The sequence below is a fragment of the Oryzias latipes genome, chromosome 9 (genome assembly GCF_002234675.1).
Source record: "Oryzias latipes chromosome 9, ASM223467v1".
NCBI classification, from domain to species: domain Eukaryota; kingdom Metazoa; phylum Chordata; class Actinopteri; order Beloniformes; family Adrianichthyidae; genus Oryzias; species Oryzias latipes.
Window position 1 is genome coordinate 14,508,230 of NC_019867.2, and position 19,144 is coordinate 14,527,373.

The 19,144-nt window shown below is 38.7% G+C and overlaps 1 protein-coding gene across 3 annotated transcripts in view; it reads right to left on the bottom strand.

The window, feature by feature from the left end:
• Positions 1-19,144, bottom strand: part of edil3 (EGF like repeats and discoidin domains 3) — a 130,896-nt gene that overhangs the window by 85,746 nt on the left and 26,006 nt on the right. For all 3 annotated transcript variants that reach the window (XM_011479264.3, XM_011479263.3, XM_011479262.3), the window contains one exon: positions 9,484-9,612. In XM_011479264.3, coding sequence (XP_011477566.1) covers positions 9,484-9,612 — 129 coding nt within the window. The remainder of the gene's footprint in view (positions 1-9,483; positions 9,613-19,144) is intronic.

The window sequence follows — 19,144 nt, forward strand, 5'->3', positions numbered from 1 at the left end:
CGTAAAGCTTAAGGGTTTCTTTGATGGCATAGTGCATTTTAGTGCTATTTTGTTAAATCTGGAGCTCTGCAGTTTCTAATGATTTTGCCGATAGCTGTTACATTATTGAGTACTTGGCATCCAAAGCAGTAGATGTACCTATTATTTCCTGAGAGTTATTGGAAAATAAATTGTGGCATTATATGATCCATTGTCCCAATTACTTGTTAGATTTGTACTGCCAAGCTTTTTACAAATGTATACAAGTTGTGTATCAAGGAAATGTTTTTGGCAATCCAACAGAAAAAATTCACAAAAAAAGTACATTTATCAACTGTTTATTTAGATTGGGCTTTCGCTCAGCTGCATATTGATGCTTCCTTTTGTGGGGAGAACCGACTTTATCATTAGGTTTTTGGCAACGCTGGTGTTACTGAAGCGGTCACAGTTGCTCTAACGGCACCCGCTCTCCATCTGTCGGGCAGCCAACCACCCAGTATAGCGAGCGCCGCTACTCAGGGTCCGAGTAGTGAACCTCGATTATCCTTCCTTGCTCACTCACTTGCTACGCTGAGTTGCCTGAGAGTGTTTGGGTTACTGTTGGGCGATGGCGGGGTACATGCTGGCAACTTGTCCGGGGTGTATCCCGCCTTCGCCACGTGGTAACTGGGACTGCCTTGGGCAATCCCGCGGCTCTAGCAGGTTAAGAAAATGGATGGAAGTTCAGGACGAAAATTCTCTTATCACACAGCCATGTTGGATTAATTTTTCGACCCTTTGATCGAGTCACTGAAAACGCCACATGCCCAAAGCTAAGTCGTCGCGCCCGATGCCTAAATTGCAACACAGGGGTTCAAATCGTCTCCGGCGTGAATACAGCATAAGGCAACAATGCAACATTTGCAATGTGAATGTCAGTGTCCTCTCAACCGTAGACAGGTAGGTTTTCCCTCCAACGCACTGGACTAAAGCCTCCGCCAGAGCTGAATGTACTCCCATTTGCAGAGCAATGCACCAAGCGAGCCTTCACCACCTCAACAATGGATATAATTAAGCATCTGTCAAGTGATGCTTGTTACTTTATGTAAACATAACACATCTGCTTGGTAAGACTATTTTACAAAAACCCAAGAGAATCTGAGTCACTGAAAACGACTGTGGCAGCCACCGAGTATGAGGCTCTCCTTTAAATAGCCTCACATGTAAACAGCACACAAACACTCTGTGTGTGTGTGCTGTTTACATGTGAGGGTGTGTTTCATTCTATATTTGAACTCATCCTGACCTTTAGTTTAACGTTCCATCAGATTACTGTATCACAAACATATGTGGGGATAAAATAAGGGTCTATGACAAACTCCTGACCAGTTTTTGGTGTATTTCATTCCACATCCGATAACAGCTGGAATTCCTTTCACACCCCCATAATCCAAACAGAGTTAATAGGTTAAAGATAATTCATGATTGGTATTGTGTCATCTAAGCAACATTGGAAAATTTGTGTTTCCTGACACAAACAGTATAAAGAGTTTGGCTGATCCACTGAAACAAGTCTAGGACTATTTGGAGAATCATAAACCCAATGTGCAGCAAGCTAAAATAAAAAACAAAAGAATGAAAGGTTGACCTAAAGGCACATCCCCTTTTATTTGTGTGTATTCTGCAGACACTGTCCTCGTCTCTTGTCGTAGTTGGTAATCATCTGCATCTGTCGGTCTGGCTGTTCACTTGTGGTCAATTCTTTGGATGTTTGGTTGTCGTAGTTGGTAATCATCTGCGTCTGTCGGTCTGGCCGTTCACTTGTGGTCGATTCTTTGGATGTTTGGTGGCCAGTAGACCCCTCCCGCAGGACTGTGTGCACTTCCTCTCTTCTTGTAAATGCAACTGTCTTGCCACAGACTGTGAACAGTGGGTGGGCTGTGAGCTTGTGGATGAAACGGTTAGATTGTGTCTGGAAATGTTCACCACATAACTCGTCAGCAAAGCAATATGGAAAGCAGCCACTGTTCGCAAAATATTGAGAGTTTTTGCTAAATATTGCCAAGATAAACTCTGCACTAGGACTGTTTATCCATCCAAAACCATAACACTGTTTTGAAAAGCAAGAGAAATATTGCTCATGTGGGTTCAATTGCAAGCTCCACCGGCACATGTGTGCTAAGGAGCAAGTTGTTCTGAGTGACGAAACTGCTCCTAAAAGTTTTTTTCATGCTAATTTATGCACACTGAAATAGGACTGGTATGCAGATTAAAATAATTTCAGCAAAATCTTCCAACTCCCGCAGCTCAGTGGCTTTGGAATGGGACATGTTTAAATCTACAAGTACAGACCTCAGGCACTATAACTAAAGCAGGGCTGCTGTTTATTTTGGAAATTGATTCAGTTTCAATGGATAAAAGTGACTCTTCTGCCTGTTTACTGGGTTTTCCCCGAACAACTTTTTACCAACTCAGCTTGTATATAAATCTATCTTAATCCATTTAGCGTAATCTTCCCCAAAACGGAAGGCTTTTTAAATTCAAGTGAAAATTTGCCCCTGAACAAAATTTACCCGTCCCACTTATGTGATCCAGGAGATAGAAATGAGCAACTTACCCCTGGAGCTGCTTAATAAACAGCAACAGCACTCTGACTGTCACTCATTCTGCGGGCACAGTGACTATTCGCATGATCATTTGCTGGAATTATAGAGCTATTTACTAGCTCAGTGAGAACAGGAAAGCCTAGCTCCAAGAATAAAACCTTTTTTTTTTTTTGCTTGCTTTAAAATTCTGTAAGTTATCTGTGACATTTGTGATGAGGTGCAAAATGCTGAAAAAAAAGTTGATGGTTGCAATGATTTAAGGTCTTTCATTATTTTTTAATCCTGAGTGAAAGGCTATTAACATTTAAAAACAGGAGCAGCAGGAGTAGAAGACGGGCCTTCATGCTCCGGCGTGATTTTTTGCTGAAGTGACTTAAACAAGCTCACAGTCAGGGGGAAATAACAGCTGCTTCAGTCGTGCAGGGGGGAGACCGCCATGCTCTCTCCCCCCTCACCTGCTGGATTCTGATCATACCCTACACAGGGGGGAGTGAAAGGTGTGCCAAGTCACACATTTTTTCCACCCTTTTCCATCACAAAATACTGTGGATGTGCAGTTAGTGAACAGAACTGCCTGCAATGATGCAGTGGCAGATTTCAGATTGGGATGTTTTTGCTGGAAAAAGTGCAGGGGAGCCAGTTGACACACTAGACAAGGAGACAGGGAGAAGTGGTGGGCGTTCACCGGAAAGAACTGCGTTGTATGTGACAAGGAGAGTGCTTTCTTGCAGTCAAATGGAGTGCTAATGCGTGCTCTATCTTCTTTTAAGTAGTAAATGTAGTACCGAAAGAAGAAATTCAATTAAAAAAGGTCAGAGCTCCAAATGTATTTTTTTATTTCCATTAAAGTTCCATGGAATGAAAATGTAGCGCTAAAAATGAATAAAAGTTCCAAAGGAAAAAGGAAGAATGAAATTACCTTTGGTTAACTTCTCACCAAGGGAAGCATAAACTAAACAGGTGACTAATGCACTTCTAAACAGGGCATTAACACATGTCCTCATCCTTCTGTTTGGCTGATGAAAGTCATTCTCCTACTTCCCTCAATGAAATGCAAATTGCAGCAGGTTTATGGCATTTACCACCAGGCCACAGTCAGAAACGGTGTCCAATTATGTTACGCCAAGCAGCAGATATGTATACAGCATGATGGCCTCTGTCAATATGGGATCAAAAGCAGAGAACACATTAGGAAAAAAAAAATCCTTTCACACATCCTGCATTTAGCCTTAATCAATTGTGCCAAGCTGATGTGTTCCACCACATATTGATCACCGAGCAAGACAGAATTATCTTCAAAAGGGACTTCTGGGAGAAAAGCTCAAAAATCAAATTAAAAAGTAAATGGCAGTCATCGAAAAGGTTTTTTTTTGTTTTTTGGTTGCTTTGTTTTTTCTACAGCTGAATCCTTTTTGCTGCTTGAGTCTGACAGAGCAAAATGAGGGATCATAACTGGTTTCCATTGTAAATCTGAGCCTATGCATTGGTCCGTTTCTTATTGAAGAACTGCATCTAAGTGCCAGCCAGGAAACTAAATAGCTTTCAACTTTTTTTATACTACAATCTTCCTTGATGGACATGAAAATGTGTGTCCTAAAATGATCAGCAACCACATGACGTGTAACGCAATCATTCCCAATCTTCCCACTCTGACAACTCATTACTCGTTTGGCTACTAGCCCAATACAACCACACTTGTTCTCCTGCCAGCACATGAACACGACTTCACACCATCTTAATGTAATAGATTAGGACAAGTGTTTCTATTTATTTATTTTTATTATTATTATTTTAAGTATGATTGTGAATTGGTCAAATTTGTTGAATATTTTTGTGTGGTAAGATCTAGGATTTTTCATGTTTGTACATGAACTGAGTGAAATAAAAAAAATAATAATGTGTGTATTGCATCTCTGCTGCTGTTGTTACAGCAGATATTGTAGGACATCTGCCTTGCAAGGAGCTGAACTTTGAAAAGAATCAACATTGACATTAAATAGGTATGCGAAGGGTCTTCCCATTAAATGGCTGTAAAATAGACTGCATCTCTCCTCATTGTCCAAGTGTGACCTAATTCCTCACTGCGCTTCATAAAACCAATCTTACAAGTAGGATGTGCAGTGCGTGTATTTAGGATAATGTTTAAAGGTGTGAAATTGGATTTGGCGCTGACAGACCGAGGAAATATTAAGAGCAACACTAAAAAGTCAGCCCCAGTCTTATTTCCCATTAGAGCCCTGTAAAGTACAGTTTCTAGACTTAAACATAAATCTGGATGAAAAAAAGATTCCAAAATACAGGAAGAATACCGAACATAATAGAATTCTACTTCATGTAAAATTGATTATTAACCTTCAATGTGATGGATTTCTGATGTCTGGTTACTTGAAGAGGAATTGATGTGTAGAATTTTATGAAAAAGGAAAAAAAAAACAACTACAAGCGAATCCCTTAAGAACTACTGCTGATCAATAAGCTGTGAAACTTTATTAGATTTTTTTTTTAAATAAAAAAATGGGTTCAGATGGCATTTATGAATTTAAAAAAGTAAAAAAAATATCGGGGGGAGGATCTGTGATTTTGATTTTGATTGTGACCCTGCGACAGACTGGCAACCAGTCCAGGGTATAACCTGTCCACGAGTGGCCGGGATAGGCTCCAGCAGCCCTGTGACCCTGGACAGGGGACAAAAACAGGTTTAGAAGATGAATGGATACGCTTAGATTATTCAAATAGTATCTTTTTAAGTAAACAGTTAAAGTTTATAAAGTGTGCTTTATAGTGCTTTAGAGTTTTTATAAGGTAATTCAATCTCTAACAACCCCAGACATCTGGGAAACAAAACAAACTGTAATGCCAAGTATTTTGATCGTAGGAAACAAATAAAAACAGTTACATAACAAAGTTCATTTAACTGATTGAAATTATATAAATCAAATTTACAATCTCAGAAAAATAATCTGCCACACATCTGTATTTATTTCCTTACAAAAGTTTACTGTTCAATATTATATGAAATATTCTTGCAGTGACTGTAGCTAATTAATATATCAAACTCCCACAACCTCAGACTGGAGTTAGTACTTATATCTCCACTAAGGCTAAATGGCAGCTTTCTATCAGGCTGTACTGGACTCGGGGTTTTTACAGCTTTTTCTTCCTGTTCAGTATTTGTGTGTGTGGGGGACGACTGTTCTGGCTATTTGTAACATAATGTTGCTTCTGATTGGCTAACATGAAACATGACACTGCCTTAGCCAAATACAGTCATTTATCCCATTGTTGACCACACAGTTTCCCCTTCTGATACGTGCTGCATTTGGTTGCACAGTTTATTAATTCAATTCATGGTAACACACCATGTTTACTACTTAGTAACAGCATTGTCAAAAAACAAAATCAGTAACTAGAAGGAGCTGCATTTCCTGAAGAAAATACTGTACTGCTGAACGATAGCTGAATTTGCTGAAGAAATGGTAGAAGCGCAGAAAATTCAAAATGCCAAACTGTAGATCGTGTCACCATCCCATAATGATTTCAAAACTTATGTTGAAGTCCAAATCATTGTGAGGATTTCAATGTTTAAACGGTGTCTCTAGCTAAAAGTATGTTAAAGCTATAATGCTTGAAAGAAGCAAAGGTTTTCAAGGTGTGCCCAATTGAGCAAAAATCTTGGAAAATACTGGAATATCTAGAAAAGTTCAAATATTTGAAAAACCAAAAGTCATAGCTGAAATAAGCTGAAAGAGCTGAACATGTTAGTAGTTGAATGGTTAAAATAGACTTAGCCTCTTGTTTTTGCACAAAATGGCCGCTAAACCATAGGTTGTGTTGCCATCCCACAATGATTTCAAAACTAATGTTGAAGTCCAAAGCCTTGTGAGCATTTTAACGTTTGAATGGTGTCTCTAGCTAAAAGTATGTTGAAGTTATAATGGTTGAAAGAAGCAAAGGCTTTCAAGGATTCTCCATGTATTTCAATGGAGCAAAACATCCAGGCAGGAATAAGCTGAACGAGCTGAACCTTTTAATGGTTGAATGATTAAAGTAGGTGAAAAATTGTAGGAGTTAAGCGCAAGGATTCCTTATGTATTTCAATGTAGGCAAAAATCCTGAAAATCCTGGAATATCTTTTTAAGGTTAAAGAATTTCAAAAACCAAAAGTCATAGCACGAATAAACTGAAGGAGCTGAACATTTTAATAGTTGAATGGTTAAAAAATTTGAAATGTCCGAGCCTGGTCTTGAACCGGCGACCTCATGCACCAAGACTTCCCTATGTATTTTAATGGAGCAAAAAATACTGGAAATCCTGGAATATCTTAAAAAGTTAACGGATTTGAAAAACCAAAAGTCATAGCAGGAATAAGCCGAAAGAGCTGATCATTTTAAAAGGTTAAATGGTTAAAATAGGTGAAAAATTGTAGAAGGAGTTAAGCGGCAAAAAACGACGGCTGTACAGCATTCAAACAATTAGTGAAATTACCTCGTTATTTAAAAATCTTAAGCCAATCATCTAACTAATTCAATTGTTTTAACCTTCTTTTTTTAAAACATGGCTGTTAAAGGCTATACCAGGTGTTTCAGGGTAGGACTTGATAGACTTCGGACAGGTCATCAGTTTATCCCAGAGTGTGCGGAAAACAAAGATGAAATTTAAAAAGGCATATTTCTGTGTTTTCTTAGAGCTCCTACTGAATAGAACATACATTCCTAGTTTTTTTTTTTCTCCCTACTTCCTTTATTTATAAGTTTGCACTTCAGAGAGAAAACTAGAGAGATGGATTTTTTTTTTTTTTGGATGAGGGAAAAGGAATTGTTTAATGTGTGAGTTAAAAATTACAAAGTCTTAACTGGCAAGACTATTTTCACAGGCTCCTGTAGACCAATACATGAATAAAATAGCAAAACTTGTGAGGGAAATTACAATCCACCTTTAGTGCATGAAAAAAAAAATTATTTTGATTAAAATCTTACATTAAAACACCAATATCCCAATAAAAAGGTCCAAAATCAACAGCTTTTGATTAATTAAGGTTAGGCGCCTTTCCAAACAAATTCAATTGAATGCTTTCTATGTAGGCTTTAAATAACGCCGTTAAAACCAGTGGGAGAAATGCCTTTTTTTTTCTCAGCACATGCCCAAATAGTCAACAAAAATGCAAACAAGCAGATGCTTAAAAATGTTTTCACCACTAAAAATTATCATAAAAATTCTGGGAAGTGTTGAGTAGAATGCAGTTTTAACTTAGTCAATCACAAGTAATCCTCACCTGTGGGATCCTGATAAAAGCTACCAAGAGAGGCTAAATGCTCTAATATAAAAATATTAAAAAATATGAAAATAAATGACACATGCAGCACTTGTCTGCCCATTAAACGGATATTCATTACAATAACACGGGCATTTCATTGAGATTACTCACTAAAAACCTGTCGCTCCTAGCTCATGCTTTGAACACTTTTATCCATTTCATTAAGCCTATCATTCATTTAGAGCCAAAACCGTACAACAACAAAACCAGCTAAGCTGTCACCCAGTTGGAACAATTATTCATCCACCTTTATAATTTAATTTCAGGAATTATCCAGGCGCAGATTTACTAATGTCTTTGCATAAATTTGCTTCCACTCCAGTGGTAATGACCGCAAATAGAACCGGGAGACATCAGTCAGTTTTCAGGCCATATCAAATCCGTTTCTCAACCCCCCTGTGGGTTTAATAGGAAATATGACAATGCTAACCAATTTTTTGCAATTCTGACTGTAAACAAATCAAATGAAATACAACTGATTTGGTATATAGCTTCACTTCCTTTAATATTGCATGCTTTTTAATAGAATAGAAAACACAAAGGTGATGCGGAAGCAGCCTAATGAATGACTGACACCTACCTGTCTGAGGTACACACCTCTTCTTTTTCTTCTATTTTTGGAGGCAGAATTGAATGTCATGCTTTCTGATAAGCGCTCAAATCCTGATGTGCCCTTTTCCCTCCATGCCTCTTGTTTCCCATTAAACCAGCACAGATATCTCTCACATTCTGCACCTCATAGATTAAATCCATTACTTACAAGATCATTGGAAATGAAGGACAGCTATGCTGTGCTGGTTAATGTGATGCTCTGAACTTACCACTCCTTATTCTCCATATCCCACTCAAAAAGATTTTGCAAGATTTATTGCAGCCAGACAAAGCCAAATGCAATTTTAAAATCCCAGTATGTATGTGCTTTTGATGCTGCATGTTTATTTATAATGTAGAGCTGCCAATGCAGCTTCCAGCTGCTACATGACCTTTTTATTTCACATAAGTCATCATCTTTGCCTTTAATATACTGGCAGTAAATATTGAAAGTACAAAAAAAGTTGCAGAGCAAGTTAAAGTATAAGTCTTTTTTTTTTCCTAACTAACACTGAGGTCAGAAAATGCCAAGATAGCTTGAAATTGTACTTTGGATACATTAATATGTCAGTCATTTAACAACTAAAGGTAATGGCTTTGACACCCATGTTTATAGTACAGTTTGACCTTGCTCTCAGGTTCAGGGGCATCCCCTTTAAAAGGCTTCAGCAAAATGTTTTAAAAGAATTAAATGCATTGGCTGTGACAGTGATGTTCCCGATCTAACGTGCTTGTAAATCTCGCGGACAGCAAAAGTCCTCTGACACAAACCTTTATTAGGAAGCTGTAGGTATGCTCCGATTTTCCTCTTACTACTAAACAACCACTGCTGCCATAACAAGAAAATATCTCCAACCTTAAACAACAACCCAGTCACACTTCATTCCGCTTTTCCCAAAAAATCCTGATGAATTGAAGCTTTGCAAGCTTTTGTTGAACGAAAATAAATAATATGTAAATCCCTGTGATATAAAGTTTCAACATTCCAAAAAAGTAAAAAGACAGCCCACTTACTGCGCTGGCAGTGAACTCCACTGAAGCCTGGCGGACACTTGCACACGTAACCAATGAATGTATCGCCTCTGTAGGTCTCGCTGATCTCACACATTCCTCTGTTGTGGCAGGGGTTTGGATGACAAGGGCCTGTGAACCAAGAGAAAAGAAAAAGACAGTAATAATGGACTGTATCCTTCATCTTTTCATTTACTAGATCTCAGGCAACACATTTACCCTGTTGCAGTGCACTGTTTTTATCTCTATTAATAAAACAGAGACAATTATTCACTCAAGCAGCCCTATCTAAACAGAAAAACTCCACAAATTCAAAGTTCATAGTGCACAGGTTGTATTTTGCTAAGTGTATTTAAAGGGAAAAGATTTGGCTCAAATGTACACCTAGAGAGTCTATAAAACTCTGCTTGACTGTTGGCAGGCAATACTAAATATGAGAAGAGAACTGGAGGAGCCTGGCTCTCCGTTATTGCTGATTTCTGTAGCATAGAGGGTGGCCAAAGGCATCATCTAAAAATCACTGAATCTGTCCCCTCTGGGAGCCTTACTCTGACAGTGAAAGGAAAGAGCTGGGTGCAGTGGAGCACCATTATCTACAGCCATATGTCAATTTTAAGATGCTTAAGATAAGACTACTGCTAATCAAAGCTAAAGTGAGTAGCAGTCTTTGGCATATAAGTCCATTTCATTTTAAAGAAAAGTTTAACATGAAATTTGTCATTCTGTTTTTTCATCTGTTTCGGGTTTGTATCCATTCAAGAAGGTTTGATTTCACCCAAACCACTAATATTAGAAAGACAGATTTTAGGTTTGTTCTAAAATCCTTTAGAGTATTTCATATTCCACTTATTGACAGTAAACAAAGTGATATAACGTATTAAGTTTGAACCATTGCCTCCAGCATACAGCTTCTGTTGTATGTATAGTTTTAGAAAAATGAAAAAATGTGGACACAACCTTGTATTTTTCCATGCAACTGTCACCTTTTTAGTAATGAGTGTTTTCTTCCCACTGTGGTTCTCAAGGTCACATCTCTGTATTTTGGTTTTGAGAAGCAGACATCCAAATGTAGAAGTCTTAAAAAGTATTAAGAAATTGATTTTTCTACCATTTCTGCCATTGAAATTGATGTTTCCTTTATATAAAAACTACTAAATGTCTGGCTTGTATGATGGCGGCACCAGTATTGAATGACCAGTCATGACCACTCCTCATTCTCTTTCTGTCTAACACAAGATCCATCATAAATAAGAATGATTCACTCGAACTTTTATTCCGCAGAAACCGTTTTGTCACAAACTATTCTCTGATGATCCTCACTGAGAGATCGCTTCACCTGATGAATCCCAAAACTGCCCCTCAGCTAGCAGGAAACACCTGCAACAGGCAGGACAGAACCAGCTTGTTGGGAAAGAGGGAAGGAAGGGGCCTCTGCATTTATATGCACAATGACTGGTGTGCAAACAGCAAGATTATTGCTCAGCATTGCAATTCTGAACTGAAGGCATTCTTGGTTTTATGCAGACTCTTTTGTCCACCCCAAGAGTTGACTGTTGTTACTGTGACCATATTTTGCATCTCTCCTAATACAAACATCAAAGACAATGGGATTTTTGCCAACTCTCATTGGTAAACAACAGAGAGCCGACCTAAACAAAGCAAAAAAACTATTCTGCCAAACATAGCAAACTGTGCAACAAGAGGACGAAACACCATAAAGAGGTTTTTACTCTAACATCCAGGAAGCCTAGAGGGCTGTTTCCCTTGTCTTTGGACAGTCAGATAACCTGTCTCTATTCCATTTCCAGCTTACTGCCCCCTTAGCAAAACAAGATAAGCATCCATGACATCTGTTGGAACTAGTCCAGCAGAACCAATGCTCCACTCTTTTGGTAATACTGATTAGAACTAATTTAACATTGATTATCTAGTTTCTAGACACATTTACCTACACTTCATTATTCATCATCAGTTCTTGTGCTGACAATGTCTATGTCATCATAATTATTAAGGCATTTTTAAACCAAAACCAATAAATGACCATAGACGTCCGACAGGAGCCACAACACATCCTTCAGATCAGGGACTAGATTTAATGCAGTGCAGTACAAGCTGCAATAAAAAAAGAATACTGGGAACCAAGAAAGACCAACGAGGCGAGACTTGATGTTTATCTTATACACAATGAGCATGCTAAGTTGTGGCAATGACTGGAATTAATAACAAGTTACAAGGGCAAGCATCACTAAATTCACTGACAGTTCACTGGCAGAGGAGTTGATCCACTTGTTTGGTAGATTTGCCCATCCATCTCTGGTGCTGCAAAGACAGGGTGTGAAACAAAGAAGTGTGTGTGTGTGTGGGGGGGGGCACTCCGAACTGCCAATCTCAGGAAGGCAGACCTGATGAAGTACCCAACAAAAATCTCAAGATTTTTGCTGACTAGCTTGCCAAGGAAGTCACAGTGATCTTCAATATTTACCTGGATCAGTCCATTATACCACGCTGTTTACAGTCAGCAATAATCATTACCATTAAAAAAAAGGACTAAAGAATTATCCATCCCACTATTACCAGAAATAATGAGGGCCTTAAAAATCACCTCCATTTATTACCTCCATGCAACCCTTCCAGCCTTCAGTGACCACCATCAGTTTGCATAGAAATAATTTCTTCTCAGCTTTTAATCGAGTCTTCCCCAACATTCTTCATTGACACAGAATGTGTGGCGAGGGTGCAGTGTGTTAAGTTGCTTGGGTTCCATATATCTAAGAACTTCTCATGGAAGCATATCGGTGAAAAAAAATAAAAACTGTAACTCAGATGATAACATTTCTGAAGAGGACTCAGAGGGAAAAATGTCCACAGAGAGCTGCTCCTAAGATCACAAACCTCTAAGTTTAATTACACTTTTTCTTTTTCAACAAATCAAATAAAATGTATTATATTTATATGCCAGAAAATGAAGGCCACAACAACAGACGAATATTTCGGGACTTATTATTAAAGATGCGCTTCTATCGTTTAGTGTATGGAAAAGGTGATGGGTCCTTAAAGATTAGTGTTTACTACAGACTGGCACTTATGGGTGACATTAATAAGACAAAGAGTACTACTAAAAGATTCACAGTACTAAATTTATTGGTGTGGCCCCTCCCTGACTTTATTTGGCTTTGTATGAATAGCAAATTGGGATTCTTTGCTCTTTTTCTTTACTGCACAGTCTGCCAAACCAACAAAATGATCTTTATCATTACCTGAAACTGACTGACTACAGAGAGACATGACCTGATCTGCCATCCCTCACAGCAGAGGTTGGCCTTTGTGGAGGCAGATAAGATTGGTGGATAAGACTGATTTCACATGAAAGATTGATTGGTGTACTTCTAATAGTTAAGCTAAGTAAAATTAATCTTAAGAAGATAATCTATGTAAAAAGTTAAAATAAAAAAATGCTGCCGTTTTTAACAACAAGAAACCTATGAATAATTGTGGAAACTATAGAGGACTAAAGCTGATCAGTAACACAAAGTTGTGGGAAAGAGTATTGGAAGCTACTCCGAGGTCAGATGCGAGCATTTTTGAGTAACAGTATAGTTTCAAGGCCAAAGTCAAAGTCAGCTTTATTGTCAAGTATGCTGCATACACAAGACATAAAGCACAGATGAAATTGCTTTCCTCTCACCCCACAGTGCAAGCAGCTTATAAAATAATAAATAAAACAAAATACATAAATGACAGTAATAATAAGAAGAATAACAGTAATCTAAACAGTGCAAAGGAGCAATGACGTGGTTAAAGTGGCAGTTTAAAGTGACAACAGTGCTAAGAACAGTAAGTAGATGAGTCAGTGATGGCAGTCCTTGGTGAAGATGATGTTCTGAACAGGTGTGAGAATTTTCAGTGTGAGTTTGTAGCACGGAGTGGAGGGGGCAGAGGGGGGAGGACAGGGAGGGAGTCGAGTTTCCTTATCGCCTGGTGGAGGAAACTGTCTTTGAGCCTGCTGGTTCTGGCCTGGAGACTTTGCAGTCTCCTCCCTGATGGCAGCAGGAGGAAATGTCTCTGGGATGGGTGTGAGGGGTCCCCTGCCATCCTGATGGCTTTGTGGGTGAGGCTGGAGTGATAAATGTCCGAGAGGCCAGTGAGAGGGACACCGATGATCTTCTCAGCTGTTTTTACAATGTGCTGCAGAGTCTTCTGGCAGGACGCGGTTCAGGCTCCGTACCACATGGTGATGCATGTGGTCAGAATGCTCTCCGATGGCATCATCGGCCGATTGGTTAGACCGATATGCAAACTGGTAGGGGGTCCAGAGTGGGAGGGAGGGTAGACTTGATTTTTTCATGGCAAAAAAAAGAGTACAACCAATTCAGATTTTGCTTTAAAAATGCTGTTGGAAAAGTACAGAGAAGGTCAGAGGGAGCTTCATTGTGTATTTGTAAAAAAGTCTATGCAAGGGTGCAGAGAAAGGAGCCATGATTCATAAAAGGAACTATGGGGGCACAAGTTGTATAGGACATGGATGAGAGCTGTAAGACAGTGGTGAGATGTGTTGTAGGTGTGACAGATGAATTTAAGATGAAAATGGGACTGCAACAAGGATCAGCTATGAGCCCCTTCTTGTTCTCAGAAGAACTTCAGATGAAGTCAGACAGGAATCTCTGTGGGCCATGATGTTTGCAGATGACAGTGTGATCTGTAGTAGGTTTGCAGAAAGGAGAAGAATGAAGGCCATCTGCAGTAAGACGAAGTATTTGTGTGTAAATGAGGGGGACTCAAGTAGAACAATGATGTTACAGGGGGATGAAAAAGAAACTTAACTTAAACTTCCTAAGAGATTTGCAAATAGGGTGGAATGGGTGGAGGATGACTTCAGGTATGGCAAAAGTGTGTAAATAAGAATGAATGGCAAAGTGTAGAAGACCTGTGTGTGGTGTGTGCAGCCATGTTGTTGCTTTAGAGACAGTGGCTCTGAGAAAGAGACATGAGGCAGACCTGTGGAGGTCTCTTTAGGGTGCGAGAAGGAAGGATAATATCAGGAATGAACACATCAAAGAAACAGCTTGTTAGATGTTTTGGAGTTAAAAGCTGGAAAACCAGGTGGTTTAGACCCATTTAGGGAGGGAACAAGGATTATGATGTTAAAAGGATTCTGAGGTTGAAGGTACCAGGACGAAGGCCTAGAGGTAGAGGAGGTAGGAGGTAGAGGAGCCTCGTGGATGAAGAGAAAGAGAGTTAAAAATAGGCCCAGTTTATTTAAATTTTCTTAAAGTTGCGCTATACATCTATGTTTTGTGCACATTATTGCTGCAGGACAATGAAGCTCTTCTGTTTTTAAAATAATTAGTTACAGTAATTAGACTATTCAATTAATAAGTTAAGAGCCCCATGTGGCTTAGTCTCTGTTTTCTGTATCTTCCCATTTTAAAGGCTAATTATAAACAATCTACCTTCATTCATAGTTATAAGTGCAAAACTTGATTCGTATTGATATTACTCACAGTATGTGACTGCATGGAGCTGCTTCTCAATTAAAGGTAGGGAAAAAGGCTGAGTCAAATAAAAACATACCTGAATCTCAGTCAGTGATGCTTGAATAATTTGGCAGAAAAACCTGCTGAAGTTACATAATTTATTAATGCACAACATGCTGTAGCCCAAAGTCACATAAATAGTTGATTTTTTTGTTGTCTATTTTTAGAAAAAACATTGTTTTCTTTAAGATACCAGAGGGGAAAACTGAAATTTTCTTTGGTCAATAAAAGTCAAGGTTTTCCATTGAGCTTCATCTACTCAAAAATTCCCAAAAGTCAACCTGGGTCAAACAAGGGGGTCATAACAGACACCAATTTGATTTTCCTACTGGACCCTTGACTTATTTGCTTTGATTCTCTCAGCATATCCTTTTTCACATTCTTTATCGTTGTCTCTCACTTCCAAGACCGCTGTCTCTCTCATTTTGTCAAGTCTAGTGTCTTTGTTTGGCTTGTAGTTTCATTTTAGTGTATATTTTCTCCTGGCATTTCTGCCCTGCAGCACTTTTCGTTCTTGCTCAGTCAGTATGTTTTTGAACTTCTTCTGCTTTTTCATTTGGATATGTCTCTGTTGTTGCATATCAGTAAAGGTTAGCAAGGATGTAAACAAAAAAAAAAAGAAAAATCAGAAAATGTGTGATCAAAAATCAAATTAATAAAATACATTTATTTTTCTACTACTATTTGGTCAATTTAATCAGCATTTTCCTAATTGTACCTCATTATTGTACTTAGTTGTACCCCAAATACTCACAAACTTAAAGAAAATAGTAGACAATTACTTTTTCCTCTTTCAAATGGAGTGGTTCCCCCTCACTTCCCCCCATCCATGTTCATTTGGAAGTATTTATTTAACCTGTTTGATCCTTAAGAAAGGAAAACTAAAAATTTCCCATGAATGGTGGGTCGCATACACAAGATACTTTAATAAAAAAAAACTACAAAAAGTGATTCCTAGAGTGAAACATTGTCTGCTTTAGGAACCTTGCAAGCAAAGTGTACATTCATATATAGGTTATTAGCAAACACAGGAAAATGTTAAAGTAGGTGTAAGTTATGGAGCTGTGTTTCTATGAAAAATTGACTAATGAGAGATGGTGGTCTTTCTTTTTGTAACTTTGTAGACATTTGGAGGTTTGGTAGAGACACATATACACTGGACAGAAAATCTCTGATGTCACCCACTGGACTAAGAATAAAATTCCGATTGACTGGCATACCAACCAGAAGTTACTCCATCCATCTTAATGAGATTCCCAAAAGAGACTTTATATGTGGAAAAAAGGAAATTGCCCCTTTCTGACACCATCCTCTAGTGGTCTTTCCAGAAATTACAACATCTGGTACATCCCTTTAACTTAATGGAAACGGAATCATCTTTTGTCACGAACGAAAAAGTAATACTTTTTGAGCATCCTGATAAATTCAAGGAGTGGTTGTGTTACTCTTTCCAAAAAAACACAAATTGTACACCATAAATGCCAAGAAACCCAATCCCAATATTCCAAACCCCTGTGACCTAATTCCCCTCCTACTTCTTAGATATCTGGGATCTCAACTGAATTAATCATCCTAAATGTGTCAAATCAGCAAAAGGGTCATTCTAGGGGTGTGTGGGGAGTGCAACTGCTATAATGACATGCTAAAGGCCCGTACACACCGGGACAAATATTCGCCAGGCGTTATTCGCCAGCGTTTTTCGCCACGTTTTTTGTGTTCACACCCAGGCGATTTTCGCTGACAATGAGCCGAGCGAACATGCAATTTCATTCCCTGACATTAGATGGCGCTTAATGTAAAACAGAAATACTCCTGTACACAAAGTGGCGCTGCGCAACTTTACGCTTCTTAAAGTCGCTTTTCCCTCAGAAGAAGAGAGCAAGTATTTACGCGATTGTCAGAATCATACAAAGAAAACATGAATATTTCAAGCACCAGTTGCTCCGACTGGTGCTTGGTTCGGGGATATTTTAGAATGTCCGTCATTATTTCTTCGCGGCAGTGTAGACGCTACTTGGCGTCTATCTTCTTCGCTGGTATGTGTGCTCAGAAAGGCAGTTTTGTGTTTGAGCGCCCCCAAGTTGTGTTTTACTGGAACTTCAGAAGCTCCAGACACGTGTGCAAAAGCACCATTCTCATTGGTCGTATAGTTTTCGACGCGGCGCGTCAAACCAAAAAAACGAACCCGAGGCGATTTTTTAAAAAGTGACGCTTTGACGCGTGGCGTTTTTTCGCGTCGGTGCGCACACTCACATTGGTGCCCTTTGTTTAGTCACAAGGCGTTAAACGTCGGCGAATATCGCACGTGAAATTCGTCCCGGTGTGTACGGGCCTTAAGGTTTTGCTTTTAGACCATGTCTGTCTAAGTATTTTCCAAAAGAAACAGAGTATTTGATTAGCCAACTTTCAGGAACAGAAAAGTCAATATTGCAAATCTGAATGGAATTTTGTTTCCTATATTCTAACTTTTAAATTTTTTTCCACCTATAACTTTCTATAAAAAATGTTAAAACTAAATGTAATATGCGTTAACAGTTTATTGGCAGAAGCATTAAGACATTTAAAGCAAGATTAAGTGGGCAAGCCACAATGCTGCATTGGTGTTTTTTTTAAATAAAATGTATTCCAATAGCTTTTAATAGTCAATTGCTTCACATTATTTACACATTGAGGCTTAAAGGGAAATCACAGATGGTGTTGATGTGTGTAGGTGTGTGAAGGGGTCCACTAGCTACCACTCTAAGTTCCTTTAATAATTGAAAAGCTGTATAAATTTATATACGTTGGGTTTTACTTTGCAATGTTTGTCCATTTAAGACTCACAAGTCTTCTGAAATAATAGCTGAGAGGGAAAAAAATACATTTTTTATATCTTTTTGCACACCCCATATATTTGATGCAATTTCAATTCTGGTCTTTTTCCAGTAATATCTTACACCTGACAGGTAAATTGTACTTTGACAGGCCTCCTAAGTCATTGTGTGTTATAAACAACAAGAAGGAGTACCAAAGGAAAGAATATCATGCCCTCTTAAGTCAGTTTGACAAATTAATGGGCAAAAGCACAACATTTGACGAAGTCACACAAACGACTGCAACTTTGAATTGTATAGTAAATCATCTGGGCAACCATTGAAACCTGGAGATAATCCATAAACTGGTTACTTTAGGTTGAAAAGGAGAATATGAATAACTACATAAACATCCATGGCAGGTTTATTAGTGCATTTGTTTGTTTTAAAGGAGCTGGCCTCCTGATGTAATTTACAACAAAGTAATCCCATCAAAGTTGTGCCATTCTAAAGCCAGAACCTGCATCTGTAATAATGAAAAGAGGTGGTTAATCAGTCAAACAGAGGGACGTATAATAGCTTGCGCTAAGCCGTTGCTCTCAGAGGGAAGGAGAGGTGACAAGCTTCTGAGCTTTTCTGATGCAGCGATCTATGGTGGACTCTGTGCTGACAGCTTTTTTAATCGAGACTGCGTAAAGCGGAGAGCAGCTGGCGAGGAGATGGAGGGAGACAAACAAATCAGGCAGAAAGAGGGAGAAAACAGGCATAACCAGAGCAGGAGCTTGCTCCGTGTGACCATGTTTGTCAGAAATATTAAGCAGATCCCCTAGCTGTAGACATCACTAAGACTGTTGTTATGAACATCGCCACTAAATCCTGCAGAGAAGACAAAAGGTGGACATTGGTATGTCACCAATAAAACCTCTATTCACTCCTGTAAGTTATGTGATGCATGACTATGTGATGCATGTCCAGAGGAGCCATAAGGAGCTTTGTTGTGTTAATGTCAACTGCTTGCTTGCTCTGCTGTAGAAGTCTGCACTCACTCTGTGATTGATTTGAGCCTGTGTTCTGTGCAGCACTGGGTCTTGGATTTCTTTTCTGGCTTCAAACGGAAGCCAATCAATCAGCTGTGGAAACTGACCCGCGGTTAAAGACGGCAAAGCATCTTTTGTTTCTTTAGAGAAAAACGACAAAGACTTGACATTTTCAGGATAAAGACCATCTGAACTAAAAGCTTTTTTTTCACATATTTAATAGTTTGGGAATGTTAAAAGGAACACTCATTCTGTTAAGGACAAAGTAAAAAACTGTGCCTTTTTTAACCTTCTAATATGT